A 23,132-nucleotide genomic window follows, 5' to 3' on the forward strand; every position below is an offset into this window, starting at 1 on the left:
TTAGTAAAGCTGCCATTATACAAGCGTTAATAAAATAAAATACTCTGTGGGCTTCTGAAAACAAGTATAAAATTAAATTTGTATCAGTGAATCAGCCTAGAAATCACTTTCTGTCTGGAATAATGAAGTGCAGCACGCGTTAGAAGACAACAAGCAAATGAGGGGGAACCCATCATTTTGCCTTGCTCATTTTTACATGGTTCTGGGTCACTGACTTGCTGAAAACGATTGTGGTTGGATAAGCTGCTCCTGAAACTGTTGTTTAAAAGAATAATCTGTCTCACAAATTGACCCACGTTGGCGTTTTGATTCGAAGCCCTTCAGGCTTCTCCCTTCTCGGGGAGCACTTGCATGTGTTGGTTCCACTTGGCCGGTCTCTGCTGCGAGTGAGGGCCTGTCTGTGGGGGTGTGCGTGAGCTGCGCCGGGGCGAACCGAGGCAGCGCCGCGCTGCAGCGCCTGCCTGCTCCTAAAGCCCGCACGGGGCCCGGAGCAGACGTCTGGGCAGAGAGGCTTTTGCATGAGCAGGAACAAGATGATGGTGATGATGATGATGAAGGTTTTTATGGTCTTGGCTGCTCTGCTGAGCGTTTGTGCGAGTCTCCTCGCTCCTTCACCCCCGGGATTCCTCCTTTGAAGACCTCAGAACTTTCTGCTCTAAGTTCCTGCCGTGGCTGGACGTGAGTGTTTGTGAGTGTTACCCACAGACTGTTGGTTTTAGGATTGAATTTCCAGTTCCAAGAATTTCCTTCCAATTTCCATCATCTACACCCGGTTCTTAGCATCACTGACATGGGTGTTTGTGTGTTCTTGGTGATACACAAATGCATTATTTTAGCAAAATGCAGCCTGTAGGCAGGCCTGATTCCCAGACTAGTTTTAGTTCCTACTCCAAAGGAGGTGGCTGTCCAATATTGATTGTGTTTTCTTCTTAATATTTTTTTTTAAATAATAATCTGGTTGCTGATAGAAGAAAGCTCTCCTTGACTAGTGCTGTTAAAATAAAAAAGCTGGGAGAGCAGTAAAATATTTACCAGTTGCCTTCCCTGTTATGAGGCTCCATGAATGTTGGTCCTTTCGGACAAGAACCTGCTCCTTTTGAAATATCCACAGCAGAATTTTCTCAGAAAATAAAACAGATATTTAAGATTTTGTTTATTTTAGATTCCTCATCTAATAAAATATTTTGGGAATTGCCATTTTGAGGAAGGGGAATGTTATCCATGCTTCACGTTATCCATTAAAGCACTCTTGGCAACCAACATAGCTTCACCGGCCGCATGTTGAGTCCAGTCCCCCTGGCTCCATCGGGAGGCCCAGCTTTTTCCTTGAGCACAAGTCAGGAATGTGACTAAGCCACTTCCCAGTCCCGAGCTGTATTTTTTCAGGAAGATGTGACCTTGGGGATGTGGCATATAGATACACCAGAGCACATAAACTGCTATAAAAACTGAATGGCCTTATAATGAAGTATTTGTTGTGCAGTATAGACTTTATACGAAATCCCCAGCTTTTACGGCTTGCTGAATGCAGGCAGTAAAAGGCAGAGCCGGGGTCTGTAGGGTGTAGGAGTTAACTGCAGCAAGGAGGGGGCGGAAGGGGGAATATTTGCAGACTGAATTTCCCAAACTGAGCAGTGAAGCTAGGGGCTTAGCTAGGGATGCTCCCAAAGGACAGGGATTTCCAGATAAAGATCCAGCACTTTCTGGAATGTCAGGCTGGCTTTAGGCACCTCAGGCTGCTGCTTAATGCAAGATGTTTCTGGTGAGTTTTTGCAGTCGCACTGGGGATGCGAGAGGCAGTGATGGATGAGGCACAAGAGCCGATGCTGCCCCGGGCCTTGGCAGGGCTGGCACATGCCGTGCTCGGAGCCGGCGCTCTCTAGGATTCCCGGCTGGAAACACTGCACCCTGCTGCTTTCCGTGCTCCTGGCTGCTGGCTGGCCTTGCCATCTGTGTGCCTCTCCGGAGCGCTGGTGATCCCTGCTGCCGGGTGCCACTGCAGCAGTGACAGTGCTGCTCGGTGCTGCATGGTGCTGGTGAGCGGGGACTTCCCACCGAGCTCCCGAGCCCCCGGCCAAGCAGAGAACTAGGCACCCTGTAATTGCACCCGGGGATCCTCAGCTTGCCCTTGCTCAAAAAGGGAGCTAAGGGTCTTTGTTTTGGCAGTTGCACCTAACAGAAATGCCTGTCACAGACTGAAACAGATTATGAATCATCTTCCAGGTGCTGATCTAAAGCAGCTAGGATGGTAAGTTTAATTTGTCTGTGGTATCATGCTGGGCAAGGCTTTGCAAGTGAAATGGTTAATTTGGTTAGTTTGGCTCTACGCTTAACTGTAGTGCATAGAACCAGCTCATACTCTGTTGCTGACACCTTATAGACACCTTGAGTTTGGTGCTTCCCTTGCTGCGTGTGAGCACAGGTCACTGCAGTGTCGTGGGTCTCTGTTTTGGAGCACTTGCAACGAAAATGAGAACAGAGCTTGTTGCTGAGGACGCCTGRGCGGTCTCTGCCCTTCGGTTTCCTTGCAGGTGTCAGGTTTATTATCATTCTTCCATTATTAGCATGGGCAAAGAGCAGCAGCTCAGTCACAAGTCAGAGTGAAAACTGTCACTGTTTAGACCTGGCTGCAGTGCAAACTGCCAGATTCCTGAGAGTTTGGTTTTTTTTTAATTTAGTTTAAACTCAACCATTTTCCTTTCTGAGGCACGAATCTTTTTTTCTCAAGCACTGTTCCTTTAGCCGGTGTGAAATGCTGTAATGCTTTTGCCTGCAACCTCCATCAGGCTTTTCTCTTATTACTGATGAGGATGCTCATGAACAGGGGTGTTCAAGGCAAAGCCTTGCCCAAGGTGTAATGCACAACAACAAAGATGGAAACAGATGTGTCTTCCTGTCCTTCACAGTAGATTTTGACCCCATTCTCCAGGGTTGTGTTGTTATTTTTTCTGATTTTTTAATTTTTTGTAATCCATCTGATACTTGTCTCTAATTGAGAGTTTTATTGCTTCCCATAGGACACAGATGTATCAGTCAAGCTGCTGCTAAAATTGATGTGGACTTTGATTACGATGGACCTCTAATGAAGACAGAAGTTCCTGGGCCACGATCTAGGGTACGTTTCCAAAGTCTAGAGGTACCTTTTTTTCCTCTAGCTGTGTTTGACTTGGTGCAAAACAAGTCTTATTTCAAACCTTATATTTGATATCTGTAGAAATAAACATAATTTCATGACAGAATATGTCCACTTCTACCAGGATACTGAGAATGAAAAAATAGAAAGGGGACAAACGTTTCTGTCCATCTGTCTTTTTGTTTATTTTCTCTATTTTATGATGTGAAGCAGAGCTTTGGTTTTGAAATGATGCAAAAATACCAGTTTCCTGGACAGTGTTTCACTCAGGCTGTCCAGAGTCCAGAGCTGTTAAGTCAGCTGAGGAAAACTCTACCTGCAGCTCTACCTGCCCCAGGAGCAATTTTTTGACTGTCGTGTTTGCAAGACGCATTATGAAATTTCATGTGGCAAGTAGAGTTTCCTGGAAAGCACAAAGGATTGCAAGTCTTGCATGCAGTTCATGTGGTTATGTAAAATAAACATATATATATTCTTTACTATATGATAAGAACAAACCTGAGGCTCTTTGATCTTTGTTTTTTTAACAGGAATTAATGAAACAACTGAACGGAATTCAGGTAATTTGTCAAATTCTCTTGAACTTGTGCAGGGTGGAGTTGCTCCTTTGATTTCAGATCTAGTTTTACTGGTATATTTAATTTCATACAAAATAAAGGTTGAATAAATGCTATGAGTGTGTATTTGAATAAAATCTTTTATTGTCTATTTTAAGTGCTGCAGAATTATTTTGATAGGATCAATCACTTCTCTTTAACCGCTTAAAATTTATACAGTGTTCGTCATTTTGCATTGTTAGAAAGTGGCATTAAGAACATAGATATATTTAAACTTAAAAGTAGGCCAGTCTAAGTGTGTGTTGCCCTCCCAAGAAGAGCAATTATTTTAGTTTTTGCTTGACTTTATGTAGAAAAAAGTGCACATTTCCATTTAAATTTCCTCAATGAAAAAGCTTTCAGCCTGATGTGAGTCATTTTTTTTGTAATTAATAAACATCATAATGAATTCATTGTACAGCTGAATTCTATTTTAAGATCTGAAACTGTGCAGTTACTGGGGATTGACAGACTTACTTAATTCACCATCATAGACTATGTTTAATTCACATTCATTGTCACAATTGTTCAAAGTAATATATGTTTTTAACTGCCAGATTTTGGAAATGTGCGTTTTTCTGCCTCTTTTTTTACCTTAGGAAAGGTGTCTTTATATTTTATTATTAGATTTTTATGTCAGAATTTTCATTGTATCCTTTAGTTGGGCCTTCCTCCACACTGCAAGGACTGTTTTCAAAAAATATTAATTTCTTTGCATTTTCTTTTGCTTTAAGAATGCCGAAGCTGTACACTTCTTTTGCAATTACGAAGAGAGCCGAGGGAACTACCTAGTAGATGTAGATGGCAATCGCATGCTGGATCTCTACTCTCAGATTTCATCCATCCCAATAGGTAAGAGACAGATGCACCAAGATGTTTGCTTCATTTTCAAGCTGTTGTTTTGTTGTTTTCTTCTCCCAGCTGTTACTAGAGAAATAGCCAACATAATAAATGCCTCCCTGTGGTCAGGTTTTGCTGACCCCCTTGCTGTGTATCCAGTAGTATGCTTCAGTAAGTGGAAAAGCTAGGTGAAAATTCGGTGTTTACAGCTCATAGTGATACCTGGAAGAAGCTATAATATTAATCTTAATTTGAATCTGTCCCCCTTCTCGCCTCCAATCACTAAGCCTTTGTCAAGGCACAGTATTCAAGAAATGAAATGCAAAATGTGTTGGACTGTTACTGAAAATACATTCTAGATGCTGGCAGGTAGGAAGTGGAATTCTCAGAAATATAATACACATCTTCTTGTTAGCTGATAAGGAAAATATAACTTGTAAGTGGATTTAGTATTGGAGAAAAGATGGTAGATAGACTGATGAGAGATAAGTACAGCATAGGTGGCAAAAAAACACAGTTCCTGGTAACATTAGGTTCATCTGTGAATCAAGTTGGGGCTGGATGTTCACTGTCTGCATACTCCATTCCCAGGCACTTCTGCCCAAGCCATGAAAATGGGAGCGCAGTTAGTCCATTATATGGATTCATTCAGAGTGGATTTCAAAAGCCTGTGAATGAATTGCCTGAGAGATGGTTAATCATTGAAGTTAAACTTGTAATCAACTCTAATGAGTCCAGAAGATTAGGTCATTTCTTGGAATAATGCCTAATTTGATTAGAATTGTCTAAAAACCTGACTGCTAATATCTGCACTGCTGTTAGAGGTGCACAGTATGTGACCAAAAGTGGACTAAGATCTGTTAACTCGGGCGAAATACTTATTCCAATCATGCTATGTAGTAGCAGGGGCTTCTAATTTTCCTTTTCTCTGGTTGATAGAAAAAGCTGACACAGATATAAAAGATCCTCAGTGAAGCTAATGTCTTCCTTGGTATATGGCACTGCCTTTGTGAGGAGGAGCTTTTTCCCCTAAAGAACTTGCTCCTCCTCTAGGGACTGTGGTACATGCAGCCACTCAGGGCATGGATCCATAATGTGCAGCAACAAGCACTGACAGGCTAACCTCAGTCTGTGAACATATAGTATATAGTTATAGTATAAAATATATAGTATAAAATCATCTGAAGCTGCAGATGTTGCTAAAAATGTTGTTCTCAGTGGTAAAGTTACATTATAGCTTGGGACACTAGGACAAAATCATGGTGAGAATTCTAGGTGAACTGATGTTTTCAGGTCAAGGAATTGGTCATATATAGTTCTTGTCACAAGGTAATTCAATAAAATGTGTTTTGAATCCGTCAGGACTGCACAAGATGTGATAATGATCTGCTGCACTAGAATTCATTTGTCAGTAGAGGCTGAGAGGTAGCAGTGCCCATGGAGAGAGATAAGGAATGAAGTTTAAAAGACCTTTGGCAAAAATATTCTGGACTTTTCTTGGTGAGAACCCAGAATTGTAGGGAGAATTGTAACATGCTTCTTTTAACCTATATCTAATCATCTAGTAGAATTAAAAAGCCTGTGGAGCCAAAGTGTAACGAGGAAGCTGTTGAGATGTTTGTCTGTATTCCAGCATCTGGAATATGAAACAAATACTTGTTCTTACTGTGTCAGCAATGTCTGTTTTTGTCTCAGGGCTTTCTCTTAATTATTTTAGCAGCTTTCATTTTCCCATTGTGAATGGGGACCTTCCTGAGCCCGGAGGACGTGTACAGCCCTGTCGCATCGGCACAGCAAGGGCGGTGAAGCAGGTGCCCTTCTCCAGAGGCAGCTCTGTCAGATCCTATATGAGTGTGTTGGAGAGAGTGGATTCTCAAAGCTGCAGTGCCCTGCACTGCTCCTGGCAGGGAACAAGGTTCTTTCTGTTGCTGTCTCAGGCTAGAGCTTTTCAGCTTGTTTGCAATAGTTACATAATGGTTATCTAACCTTAGAGTTCCTCCTGCTGTTAATTTTAAGGAAATAAAGCCACCTAACAGTTCAGCATCTTTCTACATGCTGATCTGCTCTTTCAGAAAGAGTCAAACTTCAAGAATTCTGTGTTATTTTACTGGGGTCTGTATGAGGATATACCAGCAGGATGTATTACCAGGGAATATTACCAAGTAGTGGGTAATGTTAGGAAGAGGACCAAGCACCTTGGCATGAAATGAAGCAAAAGAGGTCGTGTCCTGTATGGATGGGAAAAGGCAAGATAGGGGGAGTAGAAGCCTTGAATTTGCATTATATAGGAGAAAATGCAAAAATCTCTGCATATTTTTCGTGTTATCTTAATACCATAAGCACAACTGCACGTTTTGTGCGAGAATTAGTGGTTACGCTTCTTAGGCAATGGGAGTTGTCCATGACAACTTCTGTTGGGCTAAATCTGGTGATTTCTCGGGCACACGTAGGCTCTGAGGGCTCTCAGCGGCGGCCCCTCGCTGTGCCCGTCCCTCTGACCTACCCACAGTTGTTCACTTGACCAGGAGATGCAGGTGGAAGTGTTTGTGCCCAAATAACTGCTTGCATTATCTTCATAATAGTCTTAACAACTTCTCCGCAGCATGGCATGCACAGGAAATGATGTGGAGACTTGGCTTGTTTTGAGCTACATCCTTGAAATGGAATTTGTAATTGATTTGTTACCCTAGTAGCCTAATGCCGCATCGCTCGGGATAAGAGCACTGGTTGTCGTTCAGCTAGAACAAGGAGCTCAGCAGCGTGACGTGCTTTGCAACAAAATTAGAGCTGTCTTTGTTTCTTGAATAGCAGGGAAGAAGTCGTTTCCAGCTGAATCTATAAAGGGATATAAAAGATGATCTTAGTCGCTGGCTTTGGTGTGTCGTACATTAAAACTCAAGTTTAGGATAACATTTCCTAGGTTCCGTTGGTGAGTATGGTGGTTACATTAGATACATTGATCTACCTGTAAATAAGCAAGTCATCTCAGCAGATGTTGATAATGGTGGATTAAGTGGCCTTAGTCATGCTGGAAGCATCCTTAATATCCTAGTGTTTCTAGGTGAAGTGGACAACCCATTGCTAGCTGCTTTTGTATTTGAATTAATTTGTGTAATCATTTGGTAATAGCAAAATCTCCTGGTAATGTGCTCATTCTTGCCGATCCTCCTCAACAGCTAATGAATAATCACAAATAAATCTTAATGGCTGTGAAAAGTGTATTTTGGTCTAATACCTTCAAAGCCAAATTTACACTTTTTTCACAGTATGCTCTTTATTTCCACTCTCTTCCCCAAATTATATTTGCACTCAGCTAGCTGTGCTTTCCAGACTGTTAAATTGCATCTAATTCATCTCTTGATTTATGGGTCTGTAAATTCATGGGGGATCTCATACGTAAAATACTTTAGCCTCAAGATAAGACCTTTGACCAGAGTTTACACATGTTTTTGCGCATGATCCTCTTGGGAAGACAGCAGATACAACAACATTGAGTTCTCCAAAGGAAAACATTAAATACAGACTTTTTAGAGGACAAATCTAATAGCTGTAGATAAAAAAAGAAAAAAAAAAACAAACTTGGATATTAGGAATCAGAATATTTTAGGGTTACATAAGAAAGAGAGAATGATTTTAAAGAAAAGAAAAGGTACAAAAGAAGCAGCAGAGAAGTAACAAATGACAACTCAAAGAGATGGGTTTCATGCTAAGAGAGAAAGCGGTTTTGAAATGGCAACAATTTTGAATCTCTTTGTCTAATCTGGCCTGACACTTGGCAGAGCAGCTGAGAAATGAGAATTGAATTTGATCTCTTAGCTCTCTTTTTCTCTTTCCCCTTTTTTTTTTTTTTTTTTTTTCTCTCAGAAAATTAAAAAGCCTGTGGAGGCAAAGTGTAACGATGGAAGCTGTTGAGATGTTTACCTGTATTCCACCATCTGGAATACAAAGCAAATACTTGTTTTTACCGTGTCAAAACATGGTTTTCTCTCAGAAAGAAAAAAAGAAACCCTTCATGTGGAGGAGACGGGCCCTCGGGAGGTCTGTCCTTTCATTTGGGAGGAAAACGAGCTTACTTTCTTGCCCACGTGCAGGTTTTCTTGGAGCTCTTTCCGCAGGCTGAGCAGCAGCCGTCAGCACTGTGGGCTGTGTGCTCAGTTTGCCACTTGGTAACAGGTAGTGCCTGCTGTAAATACACTCATTTTTAGCACATACTCAGGTTTGAAGAGTTGGCTTGAGGATTTGAATGGATTCCCTTGAGGAATTTGCAATATAGAAAATGATACAAGCCTTTAGGCCTTGATCGTTGAAAAAGATAATCCAACGTCAAACCTCGATGAAAGCTGTTATTAAAATAGCAATTTCTGAAGCAGCCCAATGCATAGAGGCCGTGTCTTTTCATTAGAATTTTATTGCTGGCAATTTAGAGAAGATTTTGTCTTCGAGTTGTTGTTCTCGGATATAAAATCATTAATTGGGTTTCAAATAAATGGTGTGTTGTTTGTGCTTCTAACTGCTCCCTCTATGATGACCGTGTAGCCTGTGCTTAAGCACCAGGCACCAGCCGTTCCTTTCATTCGCATTGCAGTGGTGCTTCTAACAAACTCCAGAATGCAAATTAAATCAAATTAAATCAGGTTTACAGACTTCATAATATTTCTGACTGCACTGGAGATGCCCACAAATAGTATTTCTTAAGGGTTTTTTTTTGATTTTTGTTTTCAGGCACGTGCTGAAGTTGAACCTAATAGTTGCACCCAACTAGCTGTTGTTCCTAACACGTAACCCTCATTTTTCCATGAAACTTCACAGGATTTGATCCTGCTGGAGCATTATTAGGAAAGGTGAAAACTAAAGACCCGTTGAGAAGGTGCCAACAGCTTTGTGCTGGTTTTGCTTGCTACTGCTCAGAAAGATTAACCTGTGCTGTCCGGCTATATCTGTTGAAGAACCAAAAGACCTAACTGTTATTTTTTTTCCTAATTTTGTGCCAATACATTGTAATGCATTGAAATTAGATTAGCTAAATGAGTTTCTTAGGGAAAACAGTACACATACATTTTTTTGTCCCTTTCCTATGACTGCCAAAGCCCAGGGAACTGCATGAGCTAAGAAAGGGAGTAAATCTTTCTAAATTGATTTTACAATGAGGAAAATCCAAACAGTTAGAAATCACTGTGGAGCAAAAATCTCTGTTACTGTGCTAGGAATGAACTGGCTGATACTCCAGGAGGGTAGAAGATAATCAGGAGACTAGAAGTGTAGGCAACACAGGCAGAAAGTTATTTTATCTTTATTAGAGAAATGAGAGAAATGTGTATGTTGTGCAGAAGAGAAATCAAACACTTCTACATGGAAAACCTAGAGTGAAGAGCAGGCAAATTTTCATTTCAGACCCACCGTACTCAGTATTAACGGTGCTGTTTCAGTGAGGTTCAAGCAGGCAAAAGATTTCTGTCATGTTCATCTTGTTTTGGTGTTTCGTTTTTAAAATGTTTTGCTATTGCCAGACACTAAATTTCCTGCAAAGTCAAAGATAGCAATATGTTTTATGAAGAGGGTTGTCCTGCTTTGCAAGGAGGTCACTTATTAATACTTAAGACATGTTTAAGTTAAAAAGAAATTGAGTTAAACATCTGAATAAGGTTATCTCTACATTGAGAATGTTATTGAAAACACAGAAATGATTTGGATTTGTTTTTTTTTTTTTTAATTAGGTTACAGCCATCCTTCTCTGATAAAGCTTCTACAGCAGCCGCAGAACTTGGTAAGTGATTCACAACTTGAAGCATTTGCAAGAATCCCCTCCCTCCTTGTGGTTATCTTTTTTTTTTTCTCTTAAATTGATAAAATGACTTGAGGAATCAGTTTGAACCATGATAGGATCTGCTGTCTTTATTTCTCAATAGATGATAAAAGCTTGGTAGTGCTTAGAAAACATTTAAAAAACCTATGAAGACCTTCAAGAAGTAAAAATGTGGGTGACAGAAACACTTTATATATATGCAGCCAGTTTTAAATCATGCTTCCTTCAAGCATAGTTTTTCCAATTAATTATTCTAGCTGTGTTCTCAAATAAAGATGCTTGAGTCTTAAAGCAAGTCTGTGTTTTGTTGGCATCTAACACAAGTCCTTGAGAGAGGATGTAGTGTTCAGAATATGAAAATAGTCATTTAAATCCAGAATGCTGTAAATTTCACTTGCAGGGACTTACTTTGTTTTAGTGGCTCGTTCACATTTACGTAAGTACTGATGGTGCTAACAAATCCACTGTCATGTCCTTGAAAAATTAGAATAATTAGACCAGGGCAAGGTGATTATTTCAGAACAAAAGTTACAACTTAGTGAATGCTTAAATAAAGTATCTGCCTATTTTCTGTAATAGTCTACTAATAATCATTGGAAACAACCTGATTGAAATTAAAAATTCTTTTAAAATAAAGCTGTCTTATAATTCACTAGCTTACGTGTATGGTACCTGGATGTATGTGCACAGAGATTTAGCGTGTTTCTTTGGTTTAATACTCTAGGTGACCTCTTTGTAGCCAACTCATAAAACATAGAATATGCATCCATTGCAAAGCAGCCTCTTAGCAGTGTTCTGCTTTTCTCAGAAAAAGTCATTAACAATCACAGAAAATATATATTTTTCTCCTTAATGGCAAATATTGTCAGTTGACTGTGAAAGCCAGTAATCAAAGTCACAACTCCTTGTGCCACGTTTGGACTGTTGTTTGTAAATAAACTGTCTTGATTTCAACATGGTCATGTTCTTCATGTGATAATAAAAATATTTTTTCTTCCTGTGTCTTTCTAGAGCACCTTTATCAACAGACCTGCCCTAGGGATTTTACCTCCAGAGAACTTTGCAGAAAAACTGAAGGAATCTTTGCTCTCAGTAAGTTTAAGATGGGTTGCCATCTTCTTTGATCAGGGACACAGGCATGTCAAGGAGTGGTACAGATTTTAATAGGTCACATTATGGATTTAAACACCCACCTGCCTTCCTCCCTCCTACAGACTGGAAATAGCAAGTCAGAAAGTCAAACCGTTTTCCCCTGACTTGACAGCTGAATGTGATAGGAGCAGACAAGTGCTCTGCCCTTTTGCTCCTGATTCAAGACCTGATGAGAAAACATTTTTTTTCTAACTTCTATTTCTTGTGATTTCTTAAGGAATGCAGTAAGTGCCTTCTGCTGGTCCTGACTGAAATTTGGATATCCTTTGGGCTGAAACTGAGTGAGCATCTCAGCTGCACTTGGGATCTTTTTGTGGTTTTGTTTTCTTTTCAGAACTCACTTGGTCTCCCATTAGTATTGAAGTTGATGATGTTAAAGACCCTTCATTATTATGTTCACCTTCTGCTATGTTTTTTTCTGTCTTTGACAGGTGGCTCCTAAGGGTCTGTCACAGATTGTCACCATGTCCTGTGGATCCTGCTCTAATGAAAATGCTTTTAAAACAATATTTATCTGGTACCGAGTGAGTAAAAATGCTAAAGGATTTTTTATATGTTGGCATGTAGAAATCAGTATTTCTTCATAATCAGATCTGTTAATGTACAACAAAGTAAGTAGTCAGGATGTCGGTCATTTATGACTCAACCTGAGATAAAATCCATTAAAAATTCTTCATCCAAGCTTTTGATTTCTGTAGATACAACTGCAGAAATAAAAAAGGAAGCACAGAAAATGCATATAGCCATGTCACTGCTCCTGTCTCTTCATTCACCATGTGATCACCAGTGGTGACAGTGGGCCTGCTCCTCTGCTAAATGCTGCTCCTGGTAATTCACAGATGGGCAGGAGAGGAGGGCCTCTCTGCCAGCTCACCCCTGTGCTGCAGCAGAAAGAGAACTGCCCCTCAGGGAGTTAGTTCCCAAGATGTAGGTGGTTTTCTTCCAGTTTTAAGTTAAACCATAGCTGATGGCATATGGAGCAAAAAGCCATCTGGAAGGTCCATCCGTGTGGAGAGAGATACGAGATTATGTTTTGTACTTTAGGACAGGTTTGTTAATCAGCCAGAACTGTCAGGGTTTTGTAAACTTTGCTTCTACAAGCTTTGTAAAGGGGTATCTGGAGAGAACCCCCTAAAACTATTTGTGTAATAGGTGACCTTGTTCTGAGTCTCTCTTCCTAACTATCCAATGATCTGCTAGGCAGAGAGACCTTGCTAAAGTGCTGAGGGCAGAGAAACGTTATTTATGTATCTTAAATTAGTTCGTCTTGTGAGATGCAGATTGCAGTCAGCATCTAAAGGCCTAGCACCACATTTTTATTGCCTGCAATTTGGAATATCACCATTGTTAATGCTGGTACTCAGCCACATTCATTCATTGGTCACAGCTGAGGGAAAACTATTTGTTATTTTTTGCAGAGCAAGGAGAGGGGCCATAATAATGTCACAAAAGAAGAACTGGAATCTTGCATGATTAACCAGGTAAGACTTTTAACCACATTTACAGAGGTAGTGCTGACTTGATTTACAAGGGAAACTTGGAGGAAAAAGTGGTTTTCCTATCTTTGAAGTGAAGTCTGAGCTTTGTAAAATTTAGGAAAAGGTTAAATACAAGCTGCTTCCAATACATGTCAAGCTTTGCTCCTCGTATTCTCCTGCATCCTTGCCAGCTGTGAATCTAGGGAAAATCTTTTTCTCATGAAACACATCTACTAGAGTAGGGTCCAGATATAGATATCTCCATGGATAGATCCATAGAGAACACATGCAGAATTTTATAAATACATTAACATTACATTCTTTTATATTTTCCAGAAATTGTGATTTTATAGCTTAAAACTAATCAAAAGATTGGTCAAAATTTGACTGACAATGTTAACAATGTCATCCTAAAGGATCAGAAAATTAAGATGCAGGTGAGAAGCCTCTAAAAGCCCTATTCCGCTTTGACCAAAGCAGTCTTGCTCTTGCCAGTGACAAAACTTGATATGCAGCAGTATTCAATCTCCTTTATGCGAAAAATATCTTAGAAATGAATAACCTGCTGGTTCTAGCCTGATCTTTGGCACTTGTGTAGTGACACAGTGTGCAGTTCATTCACACAGTGCGTTAGGGCACTCAGATGGTTTTAAAAATGTGAAGGATGTTTTAGTTGGTTGTTTTGGGTTGCTTTTTCTTAATTTTTAGAAAGAAAAAAATTGCTCAGGCTGATCAGTTCTTTCATCTTGCACTCAGCATGGTTGTGCACGGGCACGTGCTAATACAAGTAAAAGGCTGGCACATCATGACCTGAAAGAACAGGAATTTTATAAGCTGACAACAGCAGCAAAGACTTCTGTAAACTGATAATCGCTTTTTATCCAAGCTTAGCTGTCTAGACATTAAGTTTCTAGTGTGAGATAATTGAGTATTCGTTATAACTGAGGAGGGAGGGAGGTGATTCTCCCTCTCCAAGAGGAATCCGCCTGCAAATATTGCCGCCATGGGCTTGTACCGCTGGGATGGGTACAAGATGAAAGGGTCTAAACAGCGTGTAAATGGTGAAAATATGCGGCAGGATTTGAGCAGTGAGAAATGTCGTTGTTTACGTGGGTGAAGAGAGCACTTTGGAGCGCGGTCTGGTTGGTGTGGGAGGCGCTTTCCGCGCGGACGGGAGCGGGCGGCCGTGCGTCGCGCCATGGCGGCGGCGCGGCCTGCGGCCCTGCCCTCACACTCTGCTCTGCTTCCAGGCCCCCGGCTGCCCCGACTACACCATGCTCTCCTTCATGGGCGGCTTCCACGGACGCACCATGGGTAAGGCGAGCTCTGGCAGGGACACTTGCCTTTCTCGGCTGGTGTTAGCCCCTGCAGTAGCCATCACCTCATGCAGCTTCAGCAAAGTTGGGCTCGGCTTAGTTAGTAGCAGGGAAAGCTATAGATTTGTGGAAACTTGGCCTTAGCAGCTCTGTCAGCCCTGAAACACACTGCTTATTTTGAGAGATGCTTGATTTACTTTTGCATCTTTTGGGCACCAGTCTCTACAAGACCCCTTATTTTCATTCTGGATCCAGGGTTTCCTACCTTAGCAGTAAAAATCTAAATCATGAGGTAAAATTAATGTAACATAGAAACCTTGTCACTTGTTTTTAGCTTTTAGGTAGGCTTGATCTCTATTCTGAACATACTACCCAAGTCCAAGCTTTGCACCCAGTTGACTTTAGAAAAATGAAACTTTTCTAGTCTGAATATTGCTCTTCTGTAAAGCAGAGTCACACAGACCCTCTTCGTTTGGGACACTGCTCCACAGAACCTGAGGCTTCAAAGTTAGCGCAGTTCAGTTAGGCTTGACACAGTCCTGTTATTCAGTGTTTCAGAAAACCAAATAAAAACAGCAATGAAGAGAAATCTTCAGTCCTAGTGTCAGGCAGTTTTTCACTTCTTCGTAACTTTCTTCCTGTATTCTTCCTAGTCAGATATTGTTTTAATTCTTGTTTTTCTGGGTTTAGGTTGCTTAGCTACAACTCACTCTAAAGCAATTCACAAATTAGACATCCCATCGCTGGACTGGCCTATTGCTCCATTTCCAAGGTTAAAGTATCCCTTGGAAGACTTTGTGAAAGAGAATCAACAGGAAGAAGCCCGTTGTTTAGAAGAGGTAAAAAATTCCCTGGCAGTCTTCACTTGATTTCTTTTTGAAATAATGAATAGCATTAGCAGGGTTAGCTGCTTTTCACTTAAAGAGTGTTTTCAGGGATTGGAACAGCATGTGATTAAAAACAGCATTCACTGCTGTTTACAGGGAGAAGTTTGTCCCTGCCTTTAGAAAGAGTGGTCAGCCTACTTGCGACTATCAGAAGTCTATATAAATCATACCAGAGTGAAATCTCACATGCAGGAGTAGTGTTTTTATATCACAGTGAACTCATCTGCCACATCTTGGAGGAGAATGCAAACTAAGACAAATCCCAGTGTGTGCAATCACCTGCAAACAGAACCTGTAACACCTTTTTTCACCTTTCCTAAAAGATAAGGCTTCTAGGCTAGTCTAGACTTCTAAAGTCTGATCCTACAGGTACAGCAGGCAAGTGGGTAGCTGAAAATGAGTGTTGTGGGGACTCTGTGCCCTTCCTAGCCCAGAGGAAAGGAGGGCTGAGCGGAACAGAGTTTAACCCAAGCTGTGTGCGGGTACCAGAACGGGAGGATATGTGCCTAGGCAGGTGGTGGGCCCTCAAAGCTGGAGGTGGCATTTCAAGCACAAATAGCATTACTAATCTCAGCAACTGGCACTACAGGGTTTCTTAAAATTTCTCTTGAAGTCCTCAGCAGCAACCAGATTTCTGTACTGATTCATCTGATTAAAATGTCTGCAGTGGGTGACTAGGAAAAGCAAACCTGCCAGATTGCCTTCTTAATACATTAGATGAGCTTTGTGTTCTGACACAATATACCTCCATAGTCCCCATGACATAGTCAGCTGGAATATGATAGATCTTCCAAACTAAGGTTAATTTATATTAGTGTGTGAGCCAAACTGTTTTCTAGTTACAGTGTTTCTCAATATGTTTCAAAGTTTAGGACAAACAAGAGGACAGTGATAAATCCTGGAGCAGCTGCTTTATTCCTTGAGGCTCCCGATGCCTTCATAGCCAGGAATGGCTTTGCTTCAAGAAAGTTGCAATTCTGGTGTTGAGGTCTGATCTTTCTGGGAAGAAATGTGCTTGTGTCCTGAAAGGAAAATGTAACAGAAGTGTTTGATCTTTTTTAGGTTGAAGATCTAATCGTGAAGTACAGGAAAAAGAAGAAGATTGTGGCTGGAATCATCGTGGAGCCAATACAGTCAGAGGGTGGGGACAACCACGCTTCCGACGACTTCTTCAGGAAGTTACGGGATATTGCCAGGAAGGTAACGAGCACCTCGCTGTCACGCAGTGGTAGCAGAGCACGCGTGGATTTGCTCCTGGGTCTGCAGGACTCTCTTCCTGCCCATCCCCAAGCAATTTTAGAGCTTTCTCCCTCTTTTAGGGAGAAAGAGAGAGCTTCTCTCTCTTTTAGGCCTCCTCAGTATCTGCTAGGATAGTTACATAGACATACTCAGGTACATGCAGTCCCTATAGCCAGCACAGTATTTTTGCTTCTATTTGTTGCACTCTCAGTGGTTTCCTTAGTCAAACACATTTTATTCTAGATCAAAGAAACTAGTCTGACCCATTAACTGTGGGTTTCACGGTACTGCTGTTTAAATGGTAGTGCTGATTTTCTGAGTGATTCCAAGCAGTACCAGAAGAGGTAGATAGGGATAACGTTTTTGTTGAAATACTTGTTTCAAATGGCCAAAAGAGTTGAAATGGAAACAAAGCTGATCCCACATGTAAGCGCTGATGTTGCAGTAAGCCAGTGAAAGCAAGGCAGGTATCTCGATACTTTACATGTCAAGTGACCTGTTCAGAAGTGATGGCCCTCAGGAAGATCTCCTTCATGCTTCTTCCCCCCCACCAAACATTTGTGGGAGAATCTCATGTGTGCTTGTAAAGAAGAGCATAGGTGATGTTTGAACACAGGAACATGAGGGTCTTAATGCTCTGCTTCTGTCTGAGGGTTTGAAAGTCGCACCCAGACTCCTAGAAGTTTTTGGGCATCCTCTAGAGGTGCTTACAGCTGGACTAGATAAAAACATATATTGCATTTGTGGACTTAAGCAGAGATGTTTCTGGTGCCATTCTTGTAAACTGCCAAATTTCTGACTGAAATTTAATGCAAAATGAGCTAAAAGCCCCATTAGGAAATCTGTGGGCAGTGGTTTTGAGTGATTTGGGAGGGGTGAAGGCAGAGGAAGGGATGAATGGCCCCTACTTGGGTTGTGTTTGTCCCTTGGAAGTAGGGACTCACGTTCCCTGCACTGTGACTCTCTCCATAGCACGGCTGCGCGTTCCTCGTGGATGAAGTGCAGACAGGAGGCGGCTGCACAGGAAAATTCTGGGCACATGAACACTGGGGCCTGGATGATCCAGCTGATGTGGTAACGTTTAGTAAGAAGATGATGACAGGAGGATTTTTCCACAAAGAGGAGTTCAGGCCAAATGCTGTAAGTATTTGCAATTACATGGCTCATTCTCGAGTAACTGCAATGTACTGCTGTAACTTTAGTCCAGTCTCTCTCAGTCACAAGGTTGCAAGACTGGTGGGAGAGATGGAGAACAGAGATGACTGAACGTTTCCATATATAACCTTATCTAATAAGCTACTCTTCAGTACCAAATCTGGCCACAAATTGACACCTTTTTGGGGCAGGGAGACTTGGTATCTTCAGAGCTGGCATGTAAGCACATTCTGTCAGCAAGGTTTCTTCTTGATCTCAGTAGCATCATTTTAGATGTAATACATTAAAAAAAAATGGGGGGAGATAAGGCTTGAATGCAAAACCTGTAGAGATGATGCTGATTCCCTATTGTCTATCACAGTGTTTCAATAAGATGCCAGTTGCAAAAGAAAATACATTAAATTGCTTGTGCTGAGGGAGGCAGGCAGTGTCTTTTGCTTTTACAACAGCAGCAACAATAAAAAAGGCATTGGGGAGATGAGCAAGGTTTTTGATCCACCAGGTGGTTGTATTACTAGTTCGGTGACTTGCTCTTCTACGAGGAGAGCGCTGTGGTGATGGGCCTGTTAACACCCAACTCTCTCTCCACTCCTTCCTAAGCCATACCGGATTTTTAACACCTGGCTTGGAGATCCATCCAAGAACCTTATGCTTGCTGAAGTTATTAAGGTTATTAAAAACGAAGACCTTCTCGGCAATGCAGCCCACGCAGGAAAAGTGCTGCTGACCGGGCTGCTGGATTTACAGGTAAACGTTTGGAAGGCTTACAGTCTGTTTAAAGGAGAAAAGTGGATTAGGAACAATTTACTGATCATAACTTACTGGTTTAGATTCTTCAGTGCAAGGCTGAATAAATGTGTCCTGTTTTGAATTGAAGTAAACTGTCTGTTACTGACTTACGAATGCTGATTTTATACAGTTTTTATATAATGCTGCTTTCTAGAATGTTTTATACTTTCTTGAATAAATATATACTGTTACTTCTATCCAAACCAAACTTACACTATCCAAACCAAGATGGCTATTCTTGAATAAAACAAGAGGACTGTAATTCACTTAGTAGTAGCTCAAAGATTTGAGCTGAGTAGCTCAGAGATTCTCTTTGACCCCACTGAGGGGGTTCAAATTCAGTCCCGCTTCCTGCCTCAGGAGTTCAGCTCCTTTGTGAAGAGATGACGTGTCTCTCTACAGCCACTGAAGTCCAGACTGTTGTCAGAAGGGGGTGAACAGGAGCCGAGGTTGTCAGGAATGGGGCCGTGCAGAGGTTTCGCTCACCAGAACTGGGAGGAAGGAGCTTTCCCACGTGGCAGGATGGGTGGGCAGAGCTGCCCGCCTGGTGCCTCTGCCTCAGCAGCTGCCGCGTGGCTCCTGACGCCCCGTCTCGTTGCAGGCTCGGTACCCCCACCTCATCAGCAGGGCGAGAGGGAGAGGAACCTTCTGCTCATTTGACACTCCAAACGATGCAACTAGAAACAAATTAATTACAATAGCCAGAAACAAAGGTAAGAAAGTCTGTGTGTGAAGTAACTTCAACAGCTAAACAGATGGAGCCATAATGCTTTACCTTTTCCTTTTCTACATGGCCTTTGTGCACTGTAGAAGCCAGTCATGAACAAGACTGTGAATAGATTTTTCTGAAAATACTGTTATTTTCATAAACAGACAGGCACACGCAATGTCCACTGGAAGAGACCATGCAGGACGCACATTATTTCTGACATCTCTCATGTTCCTCTGGGGTGAATGACTAAAGCAGCTCTTCTTGTCCTAGGTGTGGTGCTGGGAGGCTGCGGTGACAGATCGATTCGGTTCCGCCCGACGCTGATCTTCAAGGACCATCACGCACATCTCTTTCTGAACATTTTCAGTGACATCTTAGCAAACTTCAAGTAAAAAGCAGCTCCCTTGCATTGACCAGCTCAGATTACGAGATTAGTTTGCATTAATTCATGTCTCTCCACTTTACAAGATAAGTGTGAAGTCATAATCCGAGGTCTGTGTTCTGTCTGTAGCCCTGCCCAAGGCGAGCAGCTCCAGGCACACGGGTCGCAGGCAGAGCCCTGGTCCTGGTCACCAGCAGCTGTCCTGCACCCTGCCCTTGTCGAAGCCGTGGCCCCCATCTTCAGCTTGGGTCACGAGAATTGCGGAGCCCTCCCTACATTCTGGCCCCGACTCTTGGATAGTCTGAATACGACCTAGTCCAGTCTATGTTTTCACAGAAGATCACAGTAGCTTTAGGCATATCCAGAAGCAGCAACAAACCTGCAAGTGTGGCACGGAGTTAGGGCCTGTGCCTGCCGCACAGAAAGTGCCACTCGCTGACGGTAGCTGGGATAAGATGGGTGTTCGAGGAAAGCTCTGCTTTCTGCCACTGCCTGGTACAGTATTTTACTGCGTAATTGCCAGCTTTATTCCCCTGAATGCAGAAGTCTGTCACAGCCAGCTGGATGCCACCAAGTGCTGTGCCCAGCCCTCAGCCTGCACGTAATGCTGCAGAGACGTCAGTGCCCTCAACCCACACGCAGCGGTGTAGGTGTAGGCGGGACAGGAGTACTGATACTTCCTTCCTCATCCCTGTTGATACTTGGTTCTTCGTCCCGGATTTTAAACCTTTTGGCTTGTCTCTTACAATCAAACTGGTTCGGAGACAGTTATATGCAGAAGTATATTGTTTACTGAAGCTTAGACTATCACGTGAAGCACGTGCTTCCATCTCCATCAGCAGTCTCAAGGGGTCTGAGACTGTTTTACTTTTTGTCCATAATGCACCATAATAGCCATTCGTGTAGATACTACGAGTTCTACACAAATACCTTAAGGTATTTTGTGAAGCTGCAGCAGAACTGAATTGCTTTATCTCAGTCATTGCCCGCTATCAGAGCCGCTGCGGTCAGTGCTGGAATGCAGATTATTTCTTTTGCGTTAGTAGTTTATTCCAAGGCAAACACAGTGCTTCAGGGGGCTCCTAGAAAGCCACTGTATCAAAAAGTGTCAACAATTAATTAATCTGTTCATCTTCAGATAATTGTTTTGGATACTCCTTTGATACTTAACTCTTTGCTGCTGGCTTAAGGCTGACTTGAACTGTGCCTGGTGCCTTTTTTTTTTTTTTTTCCTTAGCTGACAGCATCTCAATTTTGATTATGTTATGCACCAGCAAGGACCACCTCTGACTTTATGGCCCTATCAGCATTTTAACCACATTTTTTTAAGTATGTGACAATATATGAGGCAGTTAAGGGATTTATAAATCTTTCTTAAAGCTACCAAATTTTGCAAGGTTTCTTACCTGCTTTAAGTGTTAGTTATGGTTGTTCCCCTATAGTTTTTGAGTACAGGTATACAGCAACTCAAGAAATGTCCCTTCTGCTAGCTTAAAAATAATGGGATTTCTGTAATACTCCCTACAGAGCCCAGACTTGTGGTGCCTGCTGGCCAGAATCTGAGCAGGTTTTTGAACAAATACTGTGGAAATCTTGGGATTTCCAGAGAGGATTGGTGAACAGGTGGTCAAGGGAACCTCATTGCCATCGCTGTCCTAGTGAGCACATTGTCATCAGGAGGAAAGTCAAACGGAGAATATCTCCCACCTCCTTTTGGAAACTAGTTTGTCCAACATATCAGTGCAGTAGTTTTAGTAAACGTCTCTAGCAAGTCTTGTACTTTTACAGAAACAAAGGTCCAGTAATTTGAAGTCTTACCACATCTTCACTTTTATTATGAATAATCTAGGTGTTTTTATAATTCTTACTGACACTCAGTAACTGTATAATTGTGTACAACATGTTGATGAAGTCATGTTAGAGAACACATAAAGCACTGCAGCTGAAGCATCATAAAGTTAATATTGTTTACAGCGTACTGTGGACAGTGCCAAATAAGTGTTTCCACAAATACTTATCTACACTTCATGGTGTAACTTGTAATTCTGTACACGGATCCATAAAATAACATCTCTTGTGTAATCAATATTCTTAAATAAAATATTTATAAATGAACTTCTCAGCCTTTTATTTTACACTGAGTGCATAGTAAATATACTGTAATGGAGATGAGTATCCTGAATGTATAGTGTATATGCAGCCCACCTTGGTCAGCTGGCATCTTGCTGGTCTCGTGGCCAAGACAAGAGTTTCTTTTTTTTCTCTTGATAGAGCAGCACAGCAATATCACTCAAAATGTAAAATAACTTGGATGTCATTATGAAAAGTTCAGCACTCATAAATATGAAATCACAGTCGCACATTTTCATGGCAGTTTTACTCATCCACCATCTACTGCTCCACCCCACCAAGAGACAGAGGTTCCAGTGGACCTGGGGCAGAAACAGGGAAAAAGAACATGCCAAATATCCTTGTTTCCGCAGATTACGTTTATTTGTAATTACTTGAAATGAAGGGAGGGCTGGAGGAGCAGTGCAGGCTGGAAACTTGTACTTAGCTTACTTAGTTCCCTGTACACAGCAGCTAAAMGCAGCACAACCTGAGCATGTGCAATAAGGAGCATTTACCTGCCAGGCTGCAGAAGATGACGATTGGGTTACAAAGCGCACGGGGAAGGAACCAGACCCTGTCTGTGTATTTTTTTCTCTCCCAGGTGAGCAGGAAACCAGTTTCTGTGAGAAGCTCCCGAAACGCTGCCCCAGCCTCTGCCCCAGCCTACGCTGCAGCGTGCGCCCCCGCGGTGCAGGGTCGATCCTCCTGCCAGCACGAGCACTCACGAGAGGCTGCTCAAAACGGTCTCTCTGGTGCTGGTTTTATCTGCTAGAAAAACTGCCACAGCGTTATACATCTGCACTTGCTGTATCCAGGCAGGGGATCCTGCCTGCACCTTAGCTCATCCGCACCCTTAACTCATTTTTTATCACTTCTACTTTCACTTACCAYAAGACTTGGCATGGGAGAACCGAGGAATTGCGCCAGCTCCACACAGCCATTAAACTTCTTGGGAAAATAAGCACCGTACAAAAGCCGCAACCGCTTGGAATTAGCTGCTACATCACTCCAGTTCTCCAAATATCCGAGCAAACCGCTCTCTGTCCACAATCTGCCCGTACTTGAGGGTGAAATACAGCACGTCCGCGCTGTCGTAGCGCCTGAACTGGAGCAGCGGCTCCCGCCTGCTGTCCCCGACCTCGTCCAGCGTCATGACGCTCTGCAGCGGGAACACGACGTCCCGCCGCTGTCCCCAGAAGGTCAGGTGGGCCACCTTGACGCTGCGGCCGCTCTCGCTGAGGTAGATGAAGCCGATGATGCGTCGGAAGTAGTAGCTCATGCCGTAGAGCATGGCGCCCGCGAGGGCCGCGACGCCGCCCGCGTAGAGCAGCGCGGCCGCCGACACCTGCCCGGTCGCGTGCAGGTAGCAGACGGGCGGCAGGGCGGCCGCCGTCAGGGCCGTCTGCAGCAGCTTCAGCCTCGACAGCGCCCGGCAGTAGCGGATGCCCGGGAAGCGGTAGACGAGGCGGAACCGCTCGGGCGCCTCGGCCGCGGGCTGCGCGCGGGGCTCCGCGCTCAGGCGCCGCCGCGGCCCGCCC

The 23,132-nt window shown here is 42.6% G+C and overlaps 2 protein-coding genes across 6 annotated transcripts in view; one reads left to right on the top strand and one right to left on the bottom strand.

Annotated features, from left to right (window-relative positions):
- Positions 1-21,488, top strand: part of ABAT (4-aminobutyrate aminotransferase) — a 47,726-nt gene extending 26,238 nt beyond the window's left edge. For all 5 annotated transcript variants that reach the window (XM_026049049.1, XM_026049047.1, XM_026049050.1 and 2 more), the window contains exons 3-16: positions 3,018-3,115; positions 3,664-3,693; positions 4,464-4,581; positions 10,284-10,333; positions 11,384-11,464; positions 11,956-12,048; positions 12,943-13,005; positions 14,253-14,316; positions 15,009-15,157; positions 16,268-16,405; positions 17,417-17,584; positions 18,200-18,346; positions 18,990-19,101; positions 19,371-21,488. In XM_026049049.1, the coding sequence (XP_025904834.1) occupies positions 3,018-3,115; positions 3,664-3,693; positions 4,464-4,581; positions 10,284-10,333; positions 11,384-11,464; positions 11,956-12,048; positions 12,943-13,005; positions 14,253-14,316; positions 15,009-15,157; positions 16,268-16,405; positions 17,417-17,584; positions 18,200-18,346; positions 18,990-19,101; positions 19,371-19,492 (1,433 nt within the window). In that variant the 3' untranslated portion in view covers positions 19,493-21,488. The remainder of the gene's footprint in view (positions 1-3,017; positions 3,116-3,663; positions 3,694-4,463; positions 4,582-10,283; positions 10,334-11,383; positions 11,465-11,955; positions 12,049-12,942; positions 13,006-14,252; positions 14,317-15,008; positions 15,158-16,267; positions 16,406-17,416; positions 17,585-18,199; positions 18,347-18,989; positions 19,102-19,370) is intronic.
- A 201-nt stretch (positions 21,489-21,689) lies between these two features.
- TMEM186 (transmembrane protein 186) lies at positions 21,690-23,116 on the bottom strand (the record flags this gene model as incomplete). Its single annotated transcript, XM_026048978.1, has 1 exon — positions 21,690-23,116. A coding segment is annotated over one exon (519 nt), but the record flags the coding sequence as incomplete, so codon positions are not given.
- Between the last annotated feature and the right edge of the window lie 16 nt (positions 23,117-23,132).

Source organism: Nothoprocta perdicaria, unplaced genomic scaffold, assembly GCF_003342845.1.
Source record: "Nothoprocta perdicaria isolate Ctin4 unplaced genomic scaffold, notPer1 scaffold_59, whole genome shotgun sequence".
Classification (NCBI taxonomy): domain Eukaryota; kingdom Metazoa; phylum Chordata; class Aves; order Tinamiformes; family Tinamidae; genus Nothoprocta; species Nothoprocta perdicaria.